General features: G+C 47.3%; 1 protein-coding gene across 1 annotated transcript; it reads right to left on the bottom strand.

Annotated features, from left to right (window-relative positions):
• Positions 1-3218: 3218 nt before the first annotated feature.
• Positions 3219-14705, bottom strand: ANKRD60 (ankyrin repeat domain 60). Its single transcript, XM_040437176.1, has 4 exons — positions 14484-14705; positions 12655-12785; positions 11611-11776; positions 3219-3696 (listed from the first exon to the last, which is right to left on the bottom strand). The coding sequence occupies exons 1-4, from the start codon at positions 14695-14697 to the stop codon at positions 3299-3301; spliced, it is 909 nt and encodes a 302-aa protein (XP_040293110.1). The 5' UTR covers positions 14698-14705; the 3' UTR covers positions 3219-3298.
• Between the last annotated feature and the right edge of the window lie 4299 nt (positions 14706-19004).

Raw genomic sequence — 19004 nt, 5'->3', positions numbered from 1 at the left:
TGATGCTGTGTGCACAAAGCACAGAGCAGCAGGGACAGTGTGGAGTCCTATTCACCCTGATAGAGATCTATCAGGGTGAATAGGAAAAGGGATGAAAGATCCCAGGTTCTAGCCCCTAAGGGGGGAAATAGTTATTAAATAAAAAGTGAAAAAAAAAAAAACACTAAAATATGAAGTATAAATCACCCCCCTTTTCCCAATTTCACATATAAAATATATAAATAAACATATTACATCGCCACGTCAGAAAAGTCCAAACTATTAAAATATAAAAAAAAAATCTAGGTGGTGAATGCCGGAACAGAAAAAATAAAATAAAAACTGCGCGATTCGCCATTTTTAAAAATGAGGAATGCACGTGGCTTTTTTTGTTTATTTTTTTCGCGTGGTATCGAATGGTATCGAGTATCGCAATACTTTTTCATGGTATCGAAACCGAATCAAAAATTTGGTATCGCAACAACTCTACTATGTATGGAGAAAAAGAGGCACAGCACACCAACATCAAAACCTCATCCCAACTGTGAAGTATGGTGGTGGGGGCATCATGGTTTGGGGCTGCTTTGCTCCGTCAGGGCCTGGACGGATTGCTATCATCAAAGGAAAAATGAATTCCCAAGTTTATCAAGACATTTTGCAGGAGAACTTAAGGCCATCTGTCCACCAGCTGAAGCTCAACAGAAGATGGATGTTGCAACAGGACAACGACCCAAAGCATAGAAGTAAATCAACAACAGAATGGCTTGAACAGAAGAAAATACGCCTAAGTCCTGACCTCAACCCAATTGAGATGCTGTGGCATGACCTCAAGAAAGCGATTCACACCAGACATCCCAAGAATATTGCTGAACTGAAACAGTTCCGTAAAGAGGAATGGTCAAGAATTACTCCTGACCGTTGTGCACGTCTGATCTGCAACTACAGGAAACATTTGGTTGAAGTTATTGCTGCCAAAGGAGGTTCAACCAGTTATTAAATCCAAGGGTTCACATACTTTTTCCACCTGCACTGTGAATGTTTACATGGTGTGTTCAATAAAAACATGGTAACATTTAATTCTTTGTGTGTTATTAGCTTAAGCAGACTGTGATTGTCTATTGTTGTGACTTAGATGAAGATCAGATCACATTTTATGACCAATTTGTGCAGAAATCCATATAATTCCAAAGGGTTCACATACTTTTTCTTGCAACTGTATGTATGTGTATCCGTAATGGAAGCTCTTATAAGTAATCACTTTATAAGAAGCACTGCCATTTTAACCCCACTTTTTTGGGGGAAAACGTGCATCTTATAAAGCGAAAAAATATGGTATATAGTTCTTTATTTCATATGCATGTTTTAATCTTACTTTCTTAAAGGGGTTCTGCAGTTATTTTAAACTGATGATTTATCCTCCGGATAGATCATCAGCATCTGATCGGCGGGGGTCCGACACCTGGGACCCCCACCAATCAGCTGTTTGAGAAGGCAGTGGCGCTGGCAGTAGTGCCGCGGCCTTCTCACTGTTTACCGCAGGCCCAGTGACGTCACGACTAGTATCAACTAGCGTGGGCGGGGCTAAGCTCTGTTCACTTGAATGGAGTTTAGCCCCGCCCACGCTAGTTGATACTAGTCGTGACATCACTGGGCCTGCGGTAAACAGTGAGAAGGCCGCGGCACTACTGCCAGCGCCACTGCCTTCTCAAACAGCTGATTGGCGAGGGTCCTGGGTGTCGGACCCCCGCCGATCAGATGCTGATGATCTATCCGGAGGATAGATTATCAGTTTAAAAAAACTGCAGAACCCCTTTAAGCTGTCTTCACACTTCTGTCAGGGAATCCGTCATACCTGGTGCCTGTCAGGTGCGATTGGTACGACAGATCCATTATTCTGCTCTTAGGACAGAACAGAAAACTTGATGGAGGTGTGAACAGGACCTTAGTCATAAGTGACAATTACTGCATAGATTTCTTTATTCATCTGTTTATGGATATTAGACATTTATTACTTCCTCTCCATCCCTACATAGTTCACAATGAAATCCATTCACAATTTAACAATTTTTAAATTCAAATTTATTAAGCCATATATGCACAGTGTAATCCCCCACATTAAAGGGGTTGTCTCAATTCAGTAAGTGGCATTTATCACATAGAGAAAGTTAATACAAGGCACTTCCTAATGTATTGTGATTGCCCATATTGCCTCCTTTGCTGGCTGGATTCAATTTTCCATCACATTATACACTGCTCGTTTCCATGGTTACGACCACCCTGAAATTCATTAGCGGTGGACGTGCTTGTACACTATAGGAAAAAAATGCCGACCTTTGTAGTGACCGGGAACGTTGGAGTACACACAGGCTGGTGCTTTTTTTTATATTGTGCAAGCACGACCACCGCTGATGGATTTCAGGGTAATCGTAACCATGGAAACGAGCAGTGTATAATGGGATGGAAAAATGAATCCAGCCAGCAAAGGAGGCAATATGGACAATCACAGCAGATTAGTAAGTGCCTTATGTTAACTTTCTCTACATGATAAATGCCATTTGCTGACGTGAGACGACCCCTTTAATACAGCAACCTTTCTAGTAATAACCACCGGGCTTCTCGTTTTTATACCATTGTCAGGAAGCACATGACTGCCGTCTCCTATATATCTGTAGCCTAGCCCTCCTCTATTCTAGATTCCAGGAGGCCTGAGCACCTTTGACCCCAAAAACTTGGGCTTTTTTATTTGCATGGATGGCACGGGTTTGTTTTGTGCTACACGTTTGTTGGGATCTGAAGATGGTTATACAGACCCTGAGACGTGGTCTTATTGCACCACATCATCTCTTCTTCTGGGCACCACCTTATCCTGGTCCTTTCCTTCTGAGGTTTTATCCTGCTTATCGGTCTTTTGGCTCCACCATTTTCATCCTCCACGCTTTCATGTTTTTGTCTTTTTAAGGGTGCATGCACACGACGTATGTATTTTGCGGTCCGCAAAATATGGATGACGTCCATCCTTTTTTAGACGCATTGACTTCAATGAGTCCGTGGTCCACATTTGCAGCCAAGAATAGTCCATGTTTTATCCCCATACAGATGTGGAAAGCACACAGAAGACCTCCGTGTGCTTTCCGCATCCGTATGTCCGTTCTGCAGAAGATAGAACATGTCCTATTCTTGGCTGCAAAACGTGGCTCACGGACCTACTGAAGTTTATGGGTCAGCAAAGAAAAAACGGATGCAACATGGACATCATCTGTATTTTGCGGGATCTGCGTTTTGCAGGCCCCAAAACACACATGGTCATGTGAATGCCCCCTCAGACTGGGTTCCTCTTTGGGGGGGCACTTAAGTGCGACCCCTGGAATTCTTGAAATGGGATCAGATTAGACATGTAACGTTTGGCATGAGACCCGTTCAACCAAGTCTTTAGTTTTGAGTCATGTTTCTGATGAGCGAAGAGTTCAGATGGGTCAAGGTGCCTCTTGATTGACAAATTGGCTGCTCTTTCTTCCCACTGGAAAAAGAAAAGCCTACGCTCCACCTTCTTGTGACCGCAGACGCGAGCCACATCCAGCGCTGTGTGTCCTTCCCCGTTAGTGTCTTGCATCTGCGCGCCGTTAGCCAAGAGCTCATCTATGCAGTCGTATTTGCCTGTGGCCGCTGCCGCGTGAAGAGGAGTATTTCCAAGATGAGTCTTGTATCGCACGTTGCATCCTGAAGAAAAGATAACCACATTCAATGTAGTCGAGTAGATCGTCAATACAATGCTCAGAGGGGTTTAGGCAGTTTTACTCTGGCACCTTTAAGGTTTTAACCTTCCCATGACATAACTAGCTTATGAGGTTGGAAAACATGGCTACTTTCTACCGGAAACAGCGCCACGCTTATCCATGGTTTGTCTACAGTGTTCCCTCACGCCGCCCCCGCTCAAGTCTTCTGAAGCCCCACTCACCGCTGCAGCCCGGCCCCAGAGTGATGCTGATAAGGTTCTGACGTTGCTGCGCAGCTGCTACCGGAAGAGGAGCAAGTCACAGCAGCAGCGCAGCAAGAAGGCAGCAGAGCCAGTTTTCAGCCCTGCACATAGGACTGCATGTGCCATTTACAACATTATCTGTACACAGAGTTATTACTGTGTTATCTGTGGTGTTACATAGGACTGCAGGTACCATCTACTACATTATCTGTACTTAAAGAGTTATCACTGTGATATGTGTGGTGTTACATAGGACTGCAGGTACCACAACTACAGTATCTGTATTTAGAGAGTTAGCACTGTGTTATCTGTGGTGTTACATAGGACTGCAGGTACCATCTACTACATTATCTGTACTTAAAGAGTTATCACTGTGATATGTGTGGTGTTACATAGGACTGCAGGTACCACAACTACAGTATCTGTATTTAGAGAGTTAGCACTGTGTTATCTGTGGTGTTACATAGGACTGCAGGTACCACAACTACAGTATCTGTATTTAGAGAGTTAGCACTGTGTTATCTGTGGTGTCTCATAGGACTGCAGGATTTGGGGGAAGTATTATCTCTTCTTGGGGAGAGAGCGCCTTCATCGGCATGAGGAGAGTTATAGTCGATACATGCTCCTCTGGAATTCTGGGAAGAAAGGCATGCAAATGAGCATGAGCAAACTCTACCTTTAATGCCACCAGATGTAAGGCAGCTATCCTGTAAGTCAATGTTCGACCCTTTAACTAGGCCTTGAGACATGACTCGGATATTAAATAAGCCAGCATCTCATCTGCAGACAGCTGCCACCGATTAAGGCGTTCGGTCCCAAGGAGAAATAGTACCCCCCAAATCCTGACTTAGGCCTCTCACCCAGTTAAGTGAGTACACTCTGCTCTGATGAGGGCAATCACCCCAAAACAGCTCCCTGCAGATGAGGTGCTGGCTTATTTAATATCTAGAGTCATGTCATGTCTCAAGGCCTAGTTAAAGGGTTGAACATTGACTTACAAAGCTTGTTAAGAGCTCATTTGCATCCCTTTCTTTATAGGACTGCAGGTAACATCTACTACATCATCTGTACTCCACGAGTTATCACTAAGTTATCAGTGGTGTTACATAGGACTGAAAGTAACATCTACAACATTATTTGTACTCAGAGAGCTATCATTGTGTGATCTGTGGTGTTACATAGGACTGCAGGTAAGACTTTTACGGCACATTCACAAGACATTCACAAGACTGATAGATGCAGGCCCCACCATGGGTCCCATTCTCCCATAGAAGTAAATGGAGATAGCCACGCATGTGGAGCCACCTCTCCATACACTGCAGTAGGCAGATATACAGTAATTCTGTTCTCGAGATAGAGTCCTCATCTATGAGAAATTTAAGGTATATCTGCAGAAAAGTCAGAGATGGGAATACCCTTTTATCTGCACAGTATTGCAGGTTAACCCTTTGGTTGCTATATGGGAATTCCCCTTTATTAAGATACTGCCCACCTTTCACAGTGTATCACCCAGCTACCTAACTGCTCCACTCAACAACTGCAACAACAACACTGGTTGTCTGTCTGTGGTATTAAAGTACTGAACCCCTTCCCGACATCCGTCGTACATGTATGGCGGATGTTGGGTCTTTAAAGATGGCGTCTGCTCCTGAGTGGAGTGAGCGCCATAGCCACCAGGTGACTGCTGTTTTATACAGCAAACACCTGTGGCTAATGGCTAGGGCAGCACTAAAGCCCGCCCATCAGAACCAGTGACGTCACCGAATACACTGCTGGGTGGTAGCCTCCGCCTAGCAGTCTAAAAACATAAATAAAGAAGCCCTTGCCCTGTGCGATTTAGCGCAGGGCAAGAGAGAGCATTGGAGCATGAAATATTCTGATGCTATTATCAGGGGGCCTGTCTGGGTGAAAATGTGAGTATGTCTGGACAACCCCTTTAACCCCTCAGATGACGTGGTCAGGTTTCCCCCAGCAGAGAAAGCATTCTATGCTGGTAATGAGTCTGAGCCTGTACTAGGCTCTCACACTAGAGGAGTTCCATCCTAGGGGCTCTATACCGGAAAAGAACTGATCAGTTTTATCCCCATTCATTCTGAATGAAGAGCAATCCGTTCAGGATACATCAGGATGTCTTCAGTTCAGTCTTTCTGACTGATCAGGCAAAAGATAAAACCGCAGCATGCTACGGTTTTATCTCCGTCCAAAAACTGAAGACTAGCCTGATTGCCAGATCCGGCATTTTTTTCCATAGGAATGATTCAAAAAACCGGAATCAGGATCCTGATCAGTCTTACAAATGCCATCAGTTGGCATACGTTTTGCCGGATCCGGCAGGGAGGTCCGGCGACGGAACTGCTTTCCGGATCACTCTGCCACAAGTGTGAAAGTAGCCTAAGCTCATTACCTATATATTACAGTTCAGGCCAGCAGGTGGCAGCACTGAACTGAACTAATATACCTAATTCTATATAGAATAATAGAGATTCCATTATTCTATACCAGGGGTACTCAACTAGTTTTATTAAAGGTCCACATACCTGGGTCTGCAGTCAGGTGAAGGTCCGAGCTGAACGCCAACAGTAAAGATGCCATGCGATCATGTGATCCATGCGCGTGGGGCGCTCTGACGTTATAGTGGAGCGCCCCGGGTAAGTCCCAGAATTAGTAATGGCCACATTAGTGCCCCAGTAAGAATAATGTCCCCATTAGTGCCCCCAGTAAGAGTAGTGCCCCCCTTCTCTGCTTTTGCAAAAAAATACAAATAAATTTGCATTCACCTGGCTGCGGTGAACATTCGCTGCTGACTGCAAGCTCAGGACCGGGGCTCTAACGTGATGGCGTCTTGTAGGTCCTGTCCTGAGCTTCTAGTCAGCAGGGAGTGTTCTCCACAGCGTGAGCAAATGGAGGTGGAGGTACCGTAATTTTATTTATTTTTTTACTAGCACAAGTAGTGGTGGAGGTAAAGGCTGTACTAATGGGCGTTCCATGATGGAAGCGCTCATTAGTAAGGGTACTTTCACACTTGCAGCAGGACGGATCCGACAGGCTGCTCACCCTGTCAGATCCATTTTGCCACTACTTCGCCGTGCCGCTGCTCTGTGCCCATCGACTATAATGGGGATGGGGGCAGAGCTACGGCGCAGCACGGTGAGAGGCCGCCAGACTAAAAGTACTACATGTCCGACTTTTTCGTCTGGCGGCCTCACGCCGTGCACTGCCATGCTGCGCTGTAGCTCCACTCCCGCTATAGTCAATGGGGAGTGGCAGTCCGGCGAAATAGCGTCAGGACGGATCTGACAGGGTGAACAGCCTGTCGGATCCGTCCTGCTGCAAGTGTGAAAGTACCCTAACAGTCCTTACAGGAAAATTCTGTCACCAGCAAGGGAACTAAAATACCAGCCTTGCTGGTGAACTACTGGCCGGGTGGCAACCCAAGCCACAGAACAGACATATGATAGTTTTGTTCCGCATCCAATTCCCATTATTGGGGGATTGGATGCGGACCCCTTAATTACAATGGGGCCACAAGAGATGCAGACAGCACACTGTGTGCTGTCTGCATCTTTTTCCGCTCCATTGAAACTAAGGGGTCCGCATCCAATGCCCCAGGTTACCGTTAATTTTAAAGAAGATGGCCCAGGAGAGATGGGAACACGACACTGACTGGAGTCCTTTCCTGCAGTCAGTGACGTGTTCCCGCCTCTAGGTAACCCTCTCCACGCCCCCCTTCCTTCCCAAATGTGACATTTATTTCATTGGTGGCAGTGGTGATGTCCCTCCCCTCTCCAGCAGCACGTAAGTGTCCTTTGGAGCTTGAAGCTCCCTTACCTGCTGCCGCTGCTGCAGGGGAGGAGGGACCTGTGAGCGCACTGAGGGAGAAAGCGCTGGTGCCTGCATGTGGAGGGAGCCGTCTCTCACTGCGCCCCTGGGGCAGGAAGAAGTGCGCCGGTAAGCTCCTCCTACTGCACGTACCAGAGTGTGCAGGAGAGGAGGAGTGCTACATGTGGAGGGAGCCGTCTCTCACTGCGCCCCTGGGGCAGGAAGAAGTGCGCCGGTAAGCTCCTCCTCCTGCACGTACCAGAGTGTGCAGGAGAGGAGGAGCGCTACATGTGGAGGGAGCCGTCTCTCACTGCGCCCCTGGGGCAGGAAGAAGTGCGCCGGTAAGCTCCTCCTCCTGCACGTACCAGAGTGTGCAGGAGAGGAGGAGCGCTACATGTGGAGGGAGCCGTCTCTCACTGCGCCCCTGGGGCAGGAAGAAGTGCGCCGGTAAGCTCCTCCTCCAGCACGTACTAGAGTGTGCAGGAGAGGAGGAGCGCTACATGTGGAGGGAGCCCTGTCTCACTGCGCTCTGGGACAGGAGGAAGTGCGCCGGTAAGCTCCTCCTCCTGCACGTACCAGAGTGTGCAGGAGAGGAGGAGCGCTACATGTGGAGGGAGCCGTCTCTCACTGCGCCCCTGGGGCAGGAAGAAGTGCGCCGGTAAGCTCCTCCTCCTGCACGGTACAGTGTGCAGGAGAAGAAAAGCGCTACATGTGGAGGGAGCCCTGTCTCACTGCGCTCTGGGACAGGAAAAAGTGCGCTGGTAAGCTCTTCCTCCTGCACGGTACAGTGTGCAGGAGAGGAGGAGCGCTCTGAAGGATGGGCGGGGTCCGGACAACTGGCGGCCGTGGTCCGTATTTGGACCGCGGTCTGCCAGTTGAGTACCCCTGTTCTATACAAATTGCAATCAAATGCCCCTTTCCTCAAAATAAAAATAATTAAAAACAAAAACAACATCACGGGCATCGGCGCATGTGAAAACGCCTGTAATATTAAAACATTAAAAACGTATCCCATATGGTGAATGGCGTTAAGGGGGAAAAAAATGGCCAATTCGCAGTTTTTCCAGAACTTCTCAAAAATCATTTAATAAAAAGTGATGAAAAAAAAATCGCCCTCATACGGCTATGTCAACAGAAAAATAAAAAAGTTATGACTCTGGGCAGGAGCGAAAAACGCAAAAATGGAAAATCATTGTGTCAGCAAGGGGTTAAAGGGGGTAAGATAAACCCTATTAGAGAATTAGAAGTTCATAGAGGGGAGGGTCCGCCATTCAGGACCCTCATGTATTAGGGTGTTATTACATATTCTTTTGATCTGTGGGGTTCCAACTTCTGAGAATCTGGTGGCTGCAGCTCCCCATAGGCATTGTGCAGGGAACAGATACCAGCCCCATTCACATAGAGAGCTGTGCTGAGGTTCACTGCACAGTCGGGTGGACAGGGCACTGCTGTTCAGGGAAAAGGGCCACAGCACTGAATCGGGACTGCTTCCACTCCTTCTGAGGAATGGCAGGTTCCCACCAATTATACAGGGATGGCATGTTCTACCTATATGCAATAAGTTTATGACATGGGAATATCCCTTCATGGAAAGTAGCTACGTAGAGAACCTCTTTATGGAGGACCTGGCACATTTACAGTCAGGTCCATAAATATTGGGACATGGACACAATTCTAACATTTTTGGCTCTATACACCACCACAATGGATTTGAAATGAAACGTACAAGACTTGCTTTACCTGCAGACTGTCAGCTTTAATTTGAGGGTATTTACATCCAAATCAGGTGAACGGTGTAGGAATTTCAACAGTTTGCATATGTGCCTCCCAGTTGTTAAGGGACCAAAAGTATTGGGACAGAATAATCATCATAAATCAAACTTTCACTTTTTAATACTTTGTTGCAAATCCTTTGCAGTCAATTACAGCCTGAAGTCTGGAACGCGTAGACATCACCAGACGCTGGGTTTCATCCCTTGTGATGCTCTGCCAGGCCTCTACTGCAACTGTCTTCAGTTCTTGCTTGTTCTTGGGGCATTTTCCTTTCAGTTTTGTCTTCAGCAAGTGAAATGCATGCTCAATCGGATTCAGGTCAGGTGATTGACTTGGCCATTGCATAACATTCCACTTCTTTCCCTTAAAAAACTCTTTGTTTGCTTTTGCAGTATGCTTTGGGTCATTGTCCATCTGCACTGTGAAGCGCCGTCCAAAGAGTTCTGAAGCATTTGGCTGAATATGAGCAGATAATATTGCCCGAAACACTTCATAATTCATCCTGCTGCTTTTGTCAGCAGTCACATCATCAAGAAATACAAGAGAACCACTTCCATTGGCAGCCATACATGCCCACGCCATGACACTACCACCACCATGCTTCACTGATGAGGTGGTATGCTTAGGATCATGAGCAGTTCCTTTCCTTCTCCATACTCTTCTCTTCCCATCACTCTGGTACAAGTTGATCTTGGTCTCATCTGTCCATAGGATGTTGTTCCAGAACTGTGAAGGCTTTTTTAGATGTCGTTTGGCAAACTCTAATCTGGCCTTCCTGTTTTTGAGGCTCACCAATGGTTTACATCTTGTGGTAAACCCTCTGTATTCACTCTGGTGAAGTGTTCTCCTGATTGTTGACTTTGACACACATACACCTACCTCCTGGAGAGTGTTCTTGATCTGGGCAACTGTTGTGAAGGGTGTTTTCTTCACCAGGGAAAGAATTATTCGGTCATCCACCACAGGTGTTTTCCATGGTCTTCCAGGTCTTTTGGTGTTACTGAGCTCACCAGTGCGTTCCTTCTTTTTAAGAATGTTCCAAACAGTTGTTTTGGCCACATCTAATGTTTTTGCCATCTCTCTGATGGGTTTGTTATGTTTTTTCAGCCTAATGATGGCTTGCTTCACTGATAGTGACAGCTCTTTGGATCTCATCTTGAGAGTTGACAGCAACAGATTCCAAATGCAAATAGCACACTTGAAATGAACTCTGGACCTTTTATCTGCTCATTGTTATTGGGATAATGAGGGAATAACACACACCTGGCCACGGAACAGCTGAGAAGCCAATTGTCCCATTACTTTTGGTCCCTTAACAAGTAGGAGGCACATATACAAACTGTTGTAATTCCTGCACCGTTCACCTGATTTGGATGTTAATCCCCTCAAAGTAAAGCTGACAGTCTGCAGGTAAAGCACATCTTGTTCGTTTCATTTCAAATCCATTGTGGTGGTGTATAGAGCCAGAAATGTTAGAATTGTGTCCATGTCCCAATATTTATGGACCTGACTATGTATTACTGATTGCAGTAGGAAAAGTGTAATGCTTCAGTTCCCCTGTAGAGGCGCTTGAGGGAAGATGAACACTTGCTGCTGGGTTCTCCGGCAGACTACAGTGGATTGCTGGGGTTTCCAGAAGCAGGAGACCCTCTGATAATAAAACTAGTCTAACAAAAAGATGTCCAAGGTAGACAACTCCTTGAAAGGAGTTTTCCAGTAGGATAAGCCACCATTATCAGATCAGCGAGGTTCTGCGACCCCACACCCTCCAATCAGCTGTTCAGGACTAGCTCTGATGCTGGAAATAGGCACCAGAAGGATACAACTCCATCAATGTGTATTGGACGGAGCTGGTTACTGCAGCATTACTCCCATGCAGTAAACCAGCTCTGTCCACTACACGGTGGATGGACCTTTGTAGTGCCAAAGCTACTCCAAAACAGACTATTAGGGAGTGCAGGGTGTCAGACCCAGGCCGATCTGATATTGATAGGCCATCGATATAACAATATGAATGAATAGCATGCCAACTGCGGAGGTCAAGGGTGAAACAATCCTCTTACCGTTCTGTAGAAGGAATCGTATGACATGGAGGTGGCCTCGATGGGATGCGACGTACAAGGCTAGCCCTGACCTAGCAGCCAACCACTCCTTCTTCTGCTTCATATTTAAACGTAAGGAATTCTCTGTGTTGAATGAAGAATCAGGGGAGACCCCCACACCGATCAGCTGGTGGAAGAATGGAATAATGGTACTATATAGCTGCAGAGACTATATGGTAATAGACCATCAGTGCCTAATGCGACCCCTGGAATACCCCTTTAATAGGGAGTCTCAGCTGTTTTCCTCACCATAAACTTCTAGAATTGCAGTCCGATCCTCCACTGTGGGCACCTTCATCACGGATCGGACTCCGTATGCCCGGCAGTGATGTGTGGTAGCGTGGGATTTCGAGAGCAGAGAGTGACATAAGCAGGACGCTGGCTGGCTTACAGAAAGCCAGGGGAGCAGCTACTGACCAGTAAGGGGGACTGGGCACTTGCAGCAATAGGAGCCTTCCCCGGGCACTTGCAGCAATAGGAGCCTTCCCCGGGCACTTGCAGCAATAGGAACCGCCCCCGGGCACTTGCAGCAATAGGAGCCTTCCCCGGGCACTTGCAGCAATATGAGCCGCCCTCTGGCACTTGCAGCAATAGGAGCCTTCCCCTGGCACTTGCAGCAATAGGAGCCGCACCCGGGCACTTGCAGCAATAGGAGCCGCCCCGGGAACTTGCAGCAATATAAGCCGCCCCCGGGCACTTGCAGCAATAGGGGCCGCCCCCGGGCACTTGCAGCAATAGGGGCCGCCCCTGGGCACTTGCAGCAATAGGAACCGCCCCTGGGCACTTGCAGCAATAGGAACCGCACCCGGGCACTTGCAGCAATAGGAACCGCCCCCGGGCACTTGCAGATCATTTTCATTACTCTGAAAACTTCTTTTTTCCACATCACAGCCGCAGACAACACTGAGAAAGGTACCATTTGTGAACCGTGATGTCATTCTAGCTGTATACTGCCAGGTAAATAGCTGAGCGACTCCCTAGAACACCCTCTACAAGGAGTCATACCTTTGCCAAGTTTCCCGTCGCTGCAAATTGTATCAGATCAGTCAAACCATCATATGGCCAGACGCTCAGAGACAGCTTGGCTCCAGGAAAAATGCCATTGAACTTGAATGTGGAACTATCTGGCAGGTCCCCTACAAGAGAAGAGAACATCAGACTACACAGAAAATATGAAGTCCAGCGGGTCTGACACTGGGCACCCCTATTCTTGGTTCATGTATACGGCCCATTTCTATGCCCGAGATTTCTGTGACTATCCACATGCTGCTGCTCCCAGTGCCTCATTTAGGGCCTGTTCACACAATGGGTTTTTTCAGCAGAAGTTGGTCTTCTGGCATAGAGCGAGGTAACAAGTCGTGGCCTGCTGGAGAGGTAACCATTGTAGCAGACACAGTAGATATGCGGGTTCTACTCTCCATGAATCTAGATGCCCATACGGCATAGTGATCGAGTAGGTTCCCGTCCAGACTGAGGTCACCCTGTTGTTGTGGACGGGCACAGATATTTTTGATCAAAATAGATTTATTTTATGTCTTTTTGTATGTCATGTGGTATTAGTGTATATATAGATCATGCATACTGTACATAGTGCTGCTATATTCTATATTCTGTTTTGCCACTTAAAGGGGTTGGCCCTTCTGGGACATTGACAGCACATATCTAGGGTATGCCATCAATGTCACCTCTGGGACCCGCTTCTATCTCTAGAACGGGCCCTCAAAGTGGACAGAGCGCAGACACGCATGCACAGTCACCCTCAGTTCACCGCTATGGGAGTCCTGAAAATGGCAGAGCGCCAGCTCGAATACTTCCAGCAGTCCCATACCTTTGAATACAGAGGCGGCTGCGCATGTACGGTGCGCTCTCCATTCACTGCTATGGGACCTCCGAAAAATGCTGAGCGCACTCGCTTGGCTGTTTTTGGAACTTCCATAGCCGTGAACAAAGGGCGGATGAGCATGTGTGGTGCGCTCTCCTTCACATCGGGGGCCCCTTTCTGGAGATGGGATCTCTTACACTGATGGCATAACCTAGCGATATGCCATCAATGTCCCAGATGGGCCAACCCCTTTAAGGGGACATCACATTGTGAGGGGGGCATTCTATTGTGGAGGGGGCACTAGTCATGGGTATTACACTGGGTGGGGGACTTATGGGAAGATTCTACTGTGAGGGGGGATTTAGGTGTGGCATACTGCATGGGGGATGCTAAGGGGGGCACCATACTGCGTAGGGAGGCACTAAGGTGACATCATACTGTGTCAGGGGCACTAAAGGGACATCATACTGTGCCAAGGGCACTAAAGGGACATCATATTGTGCCAAGGGCACTAAAGGGACATCATACTGTGCCAAGGGCACTAAAGGGACATCATACTGTGCCAAGGGCACTAAAGGGACATCATACTGTGCCAAGGGCACTGAGTGCATTATTACTGTCTGAGGGGCACCAAAGGGACATTTAAGCAGGTATCCTTACTGTGAGGGGGCACAAAGGGGACTGGCAGGATTGGGCATGTATAGATAGGCACCGCTGTTGGATTTTTCTAAAGTTGCATGTATATGGCAGAGAGTGATCCCCTGCAGGAGCCACATGGTTCCTTACACCCTCGTTGGCTAAAGGTTTGGGGTCAGTATGACCCCATGAGCTTAGTGTTAGCTTTTATGGCTTTACATATATGTTCCAAATGAAAGGGATTGTACAAGATTCGGCAAAAGAACCATTTTTATTCTTGACCAGAAACAGCGCCACTTTTGTCTGTGGGCAATGTCTGGTATTGCAGATCAGCCCATTGATGTGATCCCCAGCAGATGTAGAGGCAGTCACTCACCATCATCCAGGTGGGACAGTGTCTGGAGGTTCTTAGGGATCCCAGCCAGCAGCTCCAGCTTCTCCTTCAGTTCTCCCACCTTCATACGCTGGCTGCACCCGGCTACCGAGAACCTCTCCCCGGTCTCGAGCAGCCGGACTTTGACAGTGAAGTGTCCATCATGAGGACTGCTGGTCCCCGGCTGTAGGGGCTTCACCCTGCCCCGGGAAGCCATCCTGAAAGAAGCAATATTTCCTAGGCAACGACCAATCACTCCCTCCTCCCGTGTGTACCGTTACTTAGCAACAAGAAGTCGCGCGCCAATCACAATGCGCGTTGCCAGGCAACCTCAGTTCCCGCCTCCTTACTTCCTCCAATCACAACGCCCACATGCGATTTCCCTTATGCCGAGCTTTCAGAGAAGTCGAGTCAGAGATGTGTGACGACACGGACTGTCTAGCATTACCGTTTATGACACGCCGAGTATCACATATGACGTCACAAGACGTATGTCACACGAAGCTGCTGTCATGGTAACATAAGTCAAATGTGCGAGTAGTGTTTTTTTAATTTTATTTTAGAACATTTGCTGCTAGTTTTATCTCTTTTTCAGAAATCGGTTAAGCCCTGTAAAATAACATAAATTTAAAAATGTACCTTTTCATTTCCGCTCTGTTCCAGCGCTGAGCCTCTGTGGTCACCTGCCACTTGGAGATAAGTCGCTGCTAAAAGCCATTGAAGGACTTTTGGTGTACTTTCACACTAGCGGTTTTCTTTTCCGGCATAGAGTTCCGTCCTAGGAGCTCAAATCCGGAAAAGAACTGATCAGTTTTATCCCCATGCATTCTGAATGGTGAACAATCCGTTCAGGATGCATCAGGATGTCTTCAGTTCAGTCTTTTTGACTGATCAGGCAAAAGATAAAACCGCAGCATGCTATGGTTTTAGGCTACTTTCAAACTTGCGGCAGAGTGATCCGGCAGGCAGTTCCGTCGCCGGAACTGCCTGCCGGATCCGGCAAAACATATGCCAACTGATGGCATTTGTAAGACTGATCAGGATCCTGATCAGTCTGAAAAATGCCTGATCAGTCTGAAAAATGCATTGAAATGCCGGATCCGTGCTTCAGGTGTCATCCGGCAAAACGGATCCGGCATTTATTTTTTTCACCTTTTTTTTTGGTCTGTGCGTGCGCAGACCGGAAGGACGGATCGGGCATTCCAGGATTTTGAATGCCAGATCCGGCATTAATACATTCTTATGGAAAAAAATGCCTGATCCGGCATTCAGGCAAGTCTTCAGTCTTTTTCGCCGGAGATAAAACCGTAGCATGCTGTGGTTTTATCTTTTGCCTGATCAGTGAAAATTTCCATAGGAATGTATTAGTGCCGGATCCGGCATTCAAAATGCGCAGACCGATAAAATGTGAAAAAAAAATCAAAACGGATCCGTTCTTGCAATGCATTTGAAAAAAATTGCCACAATGCATGCCAGCACATATTGTCACTCTTTGCAATTTTCAAAAGTTGGGAGGTATGCATCAGACCTCAGATTAGACTCCAAAGTAACAGCCCTATAACACAACACCATCAATCAGACCTCAGATTAGACCCCAAAGTAATGGCCACTATAACACTCCTCCATCAATCAGACCCCAAAGTAATGGTCCCTATAACACTCCCTCCTCCATCAATCAGACCTCAGATCAGACCCCAAAGTAATGGCCCCTATAACACTCCCTTCATCAATCAGACCTCATATTAGACCTCAAAGTAATGGCCCCTATAACTCTCCCTCCATCAATCAGACCTCATATCAGACCCCAAAGTAAGGGCCCCTATATAACACTCCCTCCATCAATCAGACCTCAGATCAGGCCCCAAGTAATTGCCCCTATATAACACTCGCTCCATCAATCAGACCTCAGATCAAACCCCAAAGTAATGGCCCCTATAACTCTCCCTCCATCAATCAGACCTCATATCATACCCCCAAAGTAATGGCCCCTAATAACACTCCCTCCATCAATCAGACCTCATATCAGACCCCAAAGTAATGGCCCCTATAACACTCGCTCCATCAATCAGACCTCAGAGCAGACCCAAAGTCATGGCCCCAATATAACACCCCCTCCATTAGTCAGATCTCAGAACAAACTCCCAAAGTAAAGGCCTCTTTAACACTCCCTCCATCAATCAGACCTCATATTAGACCTCAAAGTAATGGCCCCTATAACTCTCCCTCCATCAATCAGACCTCATATCAGACCCCAAATTAATGGCCCCTATAACACTCTCGCTCCATCAATCAGACCTCAGAGCAGACCCCAAAGTCATGGCCCCAATATAACACCTCCCTACCCCCCTCCATTAGTCAGACCTCAGATTAGACCCCAAAGTAATGGCCACTATAACACTCCCTCCATCAATCAGACCCCAAAGTAATGGTCCCTATAACACTCCCTCCATCAATCAGACCTCAGATCAGACCCCAAAGTAATGGCCCCTATAACACTCCCTCCATCAATCAGACCTCATATTAGACCTCAAAGTAATGGCCCCTATAACACTCCCTCCATCAATCAGACCTCATATTAGACCTCAAAGTAATGGCCCCTATAACTCTCCCTCCATCAATCAGACCTCATATCAGACCCCAAAGTAAGGGCCCCTATATAACACTCGCTCCATCAATCAGACCTCAGATCAAACCCCAAAGTAATGGCCCCTATAACACTCCCCCCTCCATCAGTCAGACCTCAGAGCAGACCCCAAAGTAATGGTCCCTATAACACTCCCTCCATCAATCAGACCTCAGATCAGACCCCAAAGTAATGACTCCTATAACACTCCTTCCATCAATCAGACCGCAGATCAGACCCCAAAGTCATGGCCCCTATAATACTCCCCCCTCCATCAGTCAGACCTCAGAGCAGACCCCAAAGTCATGGCCCCAATATAACACCTCCCTGCCCCCCTCCATCAATCAGATCTCATAACAGACCCCAAAGTAATGGCCCTTATAATATCCCTCCCATAAAAAAGACCTTGTATCAGGCAAAAAAAAAAAATGAAACTTGCCTCCCCTGCTCCGGAAGTCACCGGCACTGTGGAGATCAGGCACGCTCCTCTTGCAGCTCTGTACTGACCTCACATCGCTCCTGTGCGCACCATGTCCTCACACTGACTGCTGTCAGGACACAGCACCCGGAGCATGAGACCAGGGAGCCCTAGCAGCGCTACACTCATCGCTCCTCGGCCTCCTGTACAAAGCTTGTAAATTCGGATTTTACTCAGATCTCACGCTTTGCATTGTAAAGGGGGACACCGAAGCATAAATTTAGAGATTTAAATTCACAGGCATGGACACCACTACCAGAGTAGCGGGCAGAGAAGCTGCTCCGGGGCCCATTTCTCCTCAGACATCAAGCTTTATCTATGGAAAAGGTTGTGTAAAACTGAATGTAGCCTTGTGCGTTATACTTTTTGCATTATTTCTCTACTATCATATATACATTATTCCAGAATGTGACATCATTATCATTTTTTTGCTTTGCTGTGAGGTCATAGGTACGTGGTGACTTTTCTGTGTTATTGCTGTGCTATATCATATTGTGCATTATTCTTGTATGTTTGTATCATTTTTGTGTTGTAACATCATGGAGTAGATGATTCCTGTACTGTGACATCACTGTGTGCATTATCCCTGCCAGAGGTCTCAATAACGCCTGTACAAGGGTCATAGATGCTTCTTCAGGCCATTTTACTCCCTGAAAAAAGTCTAAAGTGGACCATTACCCCTTAGACTTTCCCCTGCCTTTCATCTGCGCAGGGTGCACTGTGAACGGCACAGACAGCGCAGCGACGCTGCCTGAAACAACTAATAGCACTCGGAGCACCATGCGCAGGAACTAGAGCAGGGCTCTCCCTCCGGTCCCAGCTGCTGCTCAGGATGAGCCCAGTAAGTTAGCTCCTCTTCTCCTGTGGTGAGGGGCGCTGTGGGTAGGGGGGACCAGGTATCATCCCTACGGTATGTGGTTCATACATGGTGTATGGGCACAGAAGGCGCTGTGGCACTGCAGCATCCAGTGTGTGTATGCTCGGAGAAGAGGAGGGGGCATGCCCCTGGCACTGGTGTTCTTAAGTACATGTGGAGGGCAGTGGGGTTTGTGAGAGTCTGACAGTGGCAGAAAGGCCTGTGCTCTGGCCGAACTTAGGCTGGAAGGGAAAGCACAGTCTGGAGCTAGTCACTCTCCAAAGCGCTGGTTCACTCCCATGTTACAGGTCATACATGTATGTGTGTGATATGTCATAGAATTGGGCAACGACAGGGTCCCAGCACTAATGGAGTCAGATCACCCAAAGATTCCTGTAGCTCCCATGGATCTATGTGCAGCTGTATACCACCTACCGTATTGTTTGCCCTATAAGAGGCACCGGATCATAAGACGCACCTAGGTTTTAGAGGAGGGCAAAATATTTTTCATTACACCTCAGATCAGACCACCAGTCAGACCCCCAATGTTAATCAGACTTTAGCTGA

Source organism: Bufo bufo, chromosome 6, assembly GCF_905171765.1.
Source record: "Bufo bufo chromosome 6, aBufBuf1.1, whole genome shotgun sequence".
Taxonomy (NCBI): domain Eukaryota; kingdom Metazoa; phylum Chordata; class Amphibia; order Anura; family Bufonidae; genus Bufo; species Bufo bufo.
The sequence above is the reverse complement of the archived record's forward strand: the minus strand, read 5'-3'. Positions and strand labels throughout refer to the sequence as shown.

Coding starts and splice junctions, on each gene's coding strand:
- ANKRD60 (XM_040437176.1), bottom strand. CDS start 14,697: ATGGCTTCCCGGGGCAGGGTGAAGCCCCTACAGCCGGGGACCAGCAGT. Junction 11,777..12,654: donor CGACGGGAAACTTGGCAAAG/GTATGACTCCTT, acceptor TTCTTCCACCAG/CTGATCGGTGTGGGGGTCTC. Junction 3,697..11,610: donor ACGATTCCTTCTACAGAACG/GTAAGAGGATTG, acceptor TCTTTTCTTCAG/GATGCAACGTGCGATACAAG.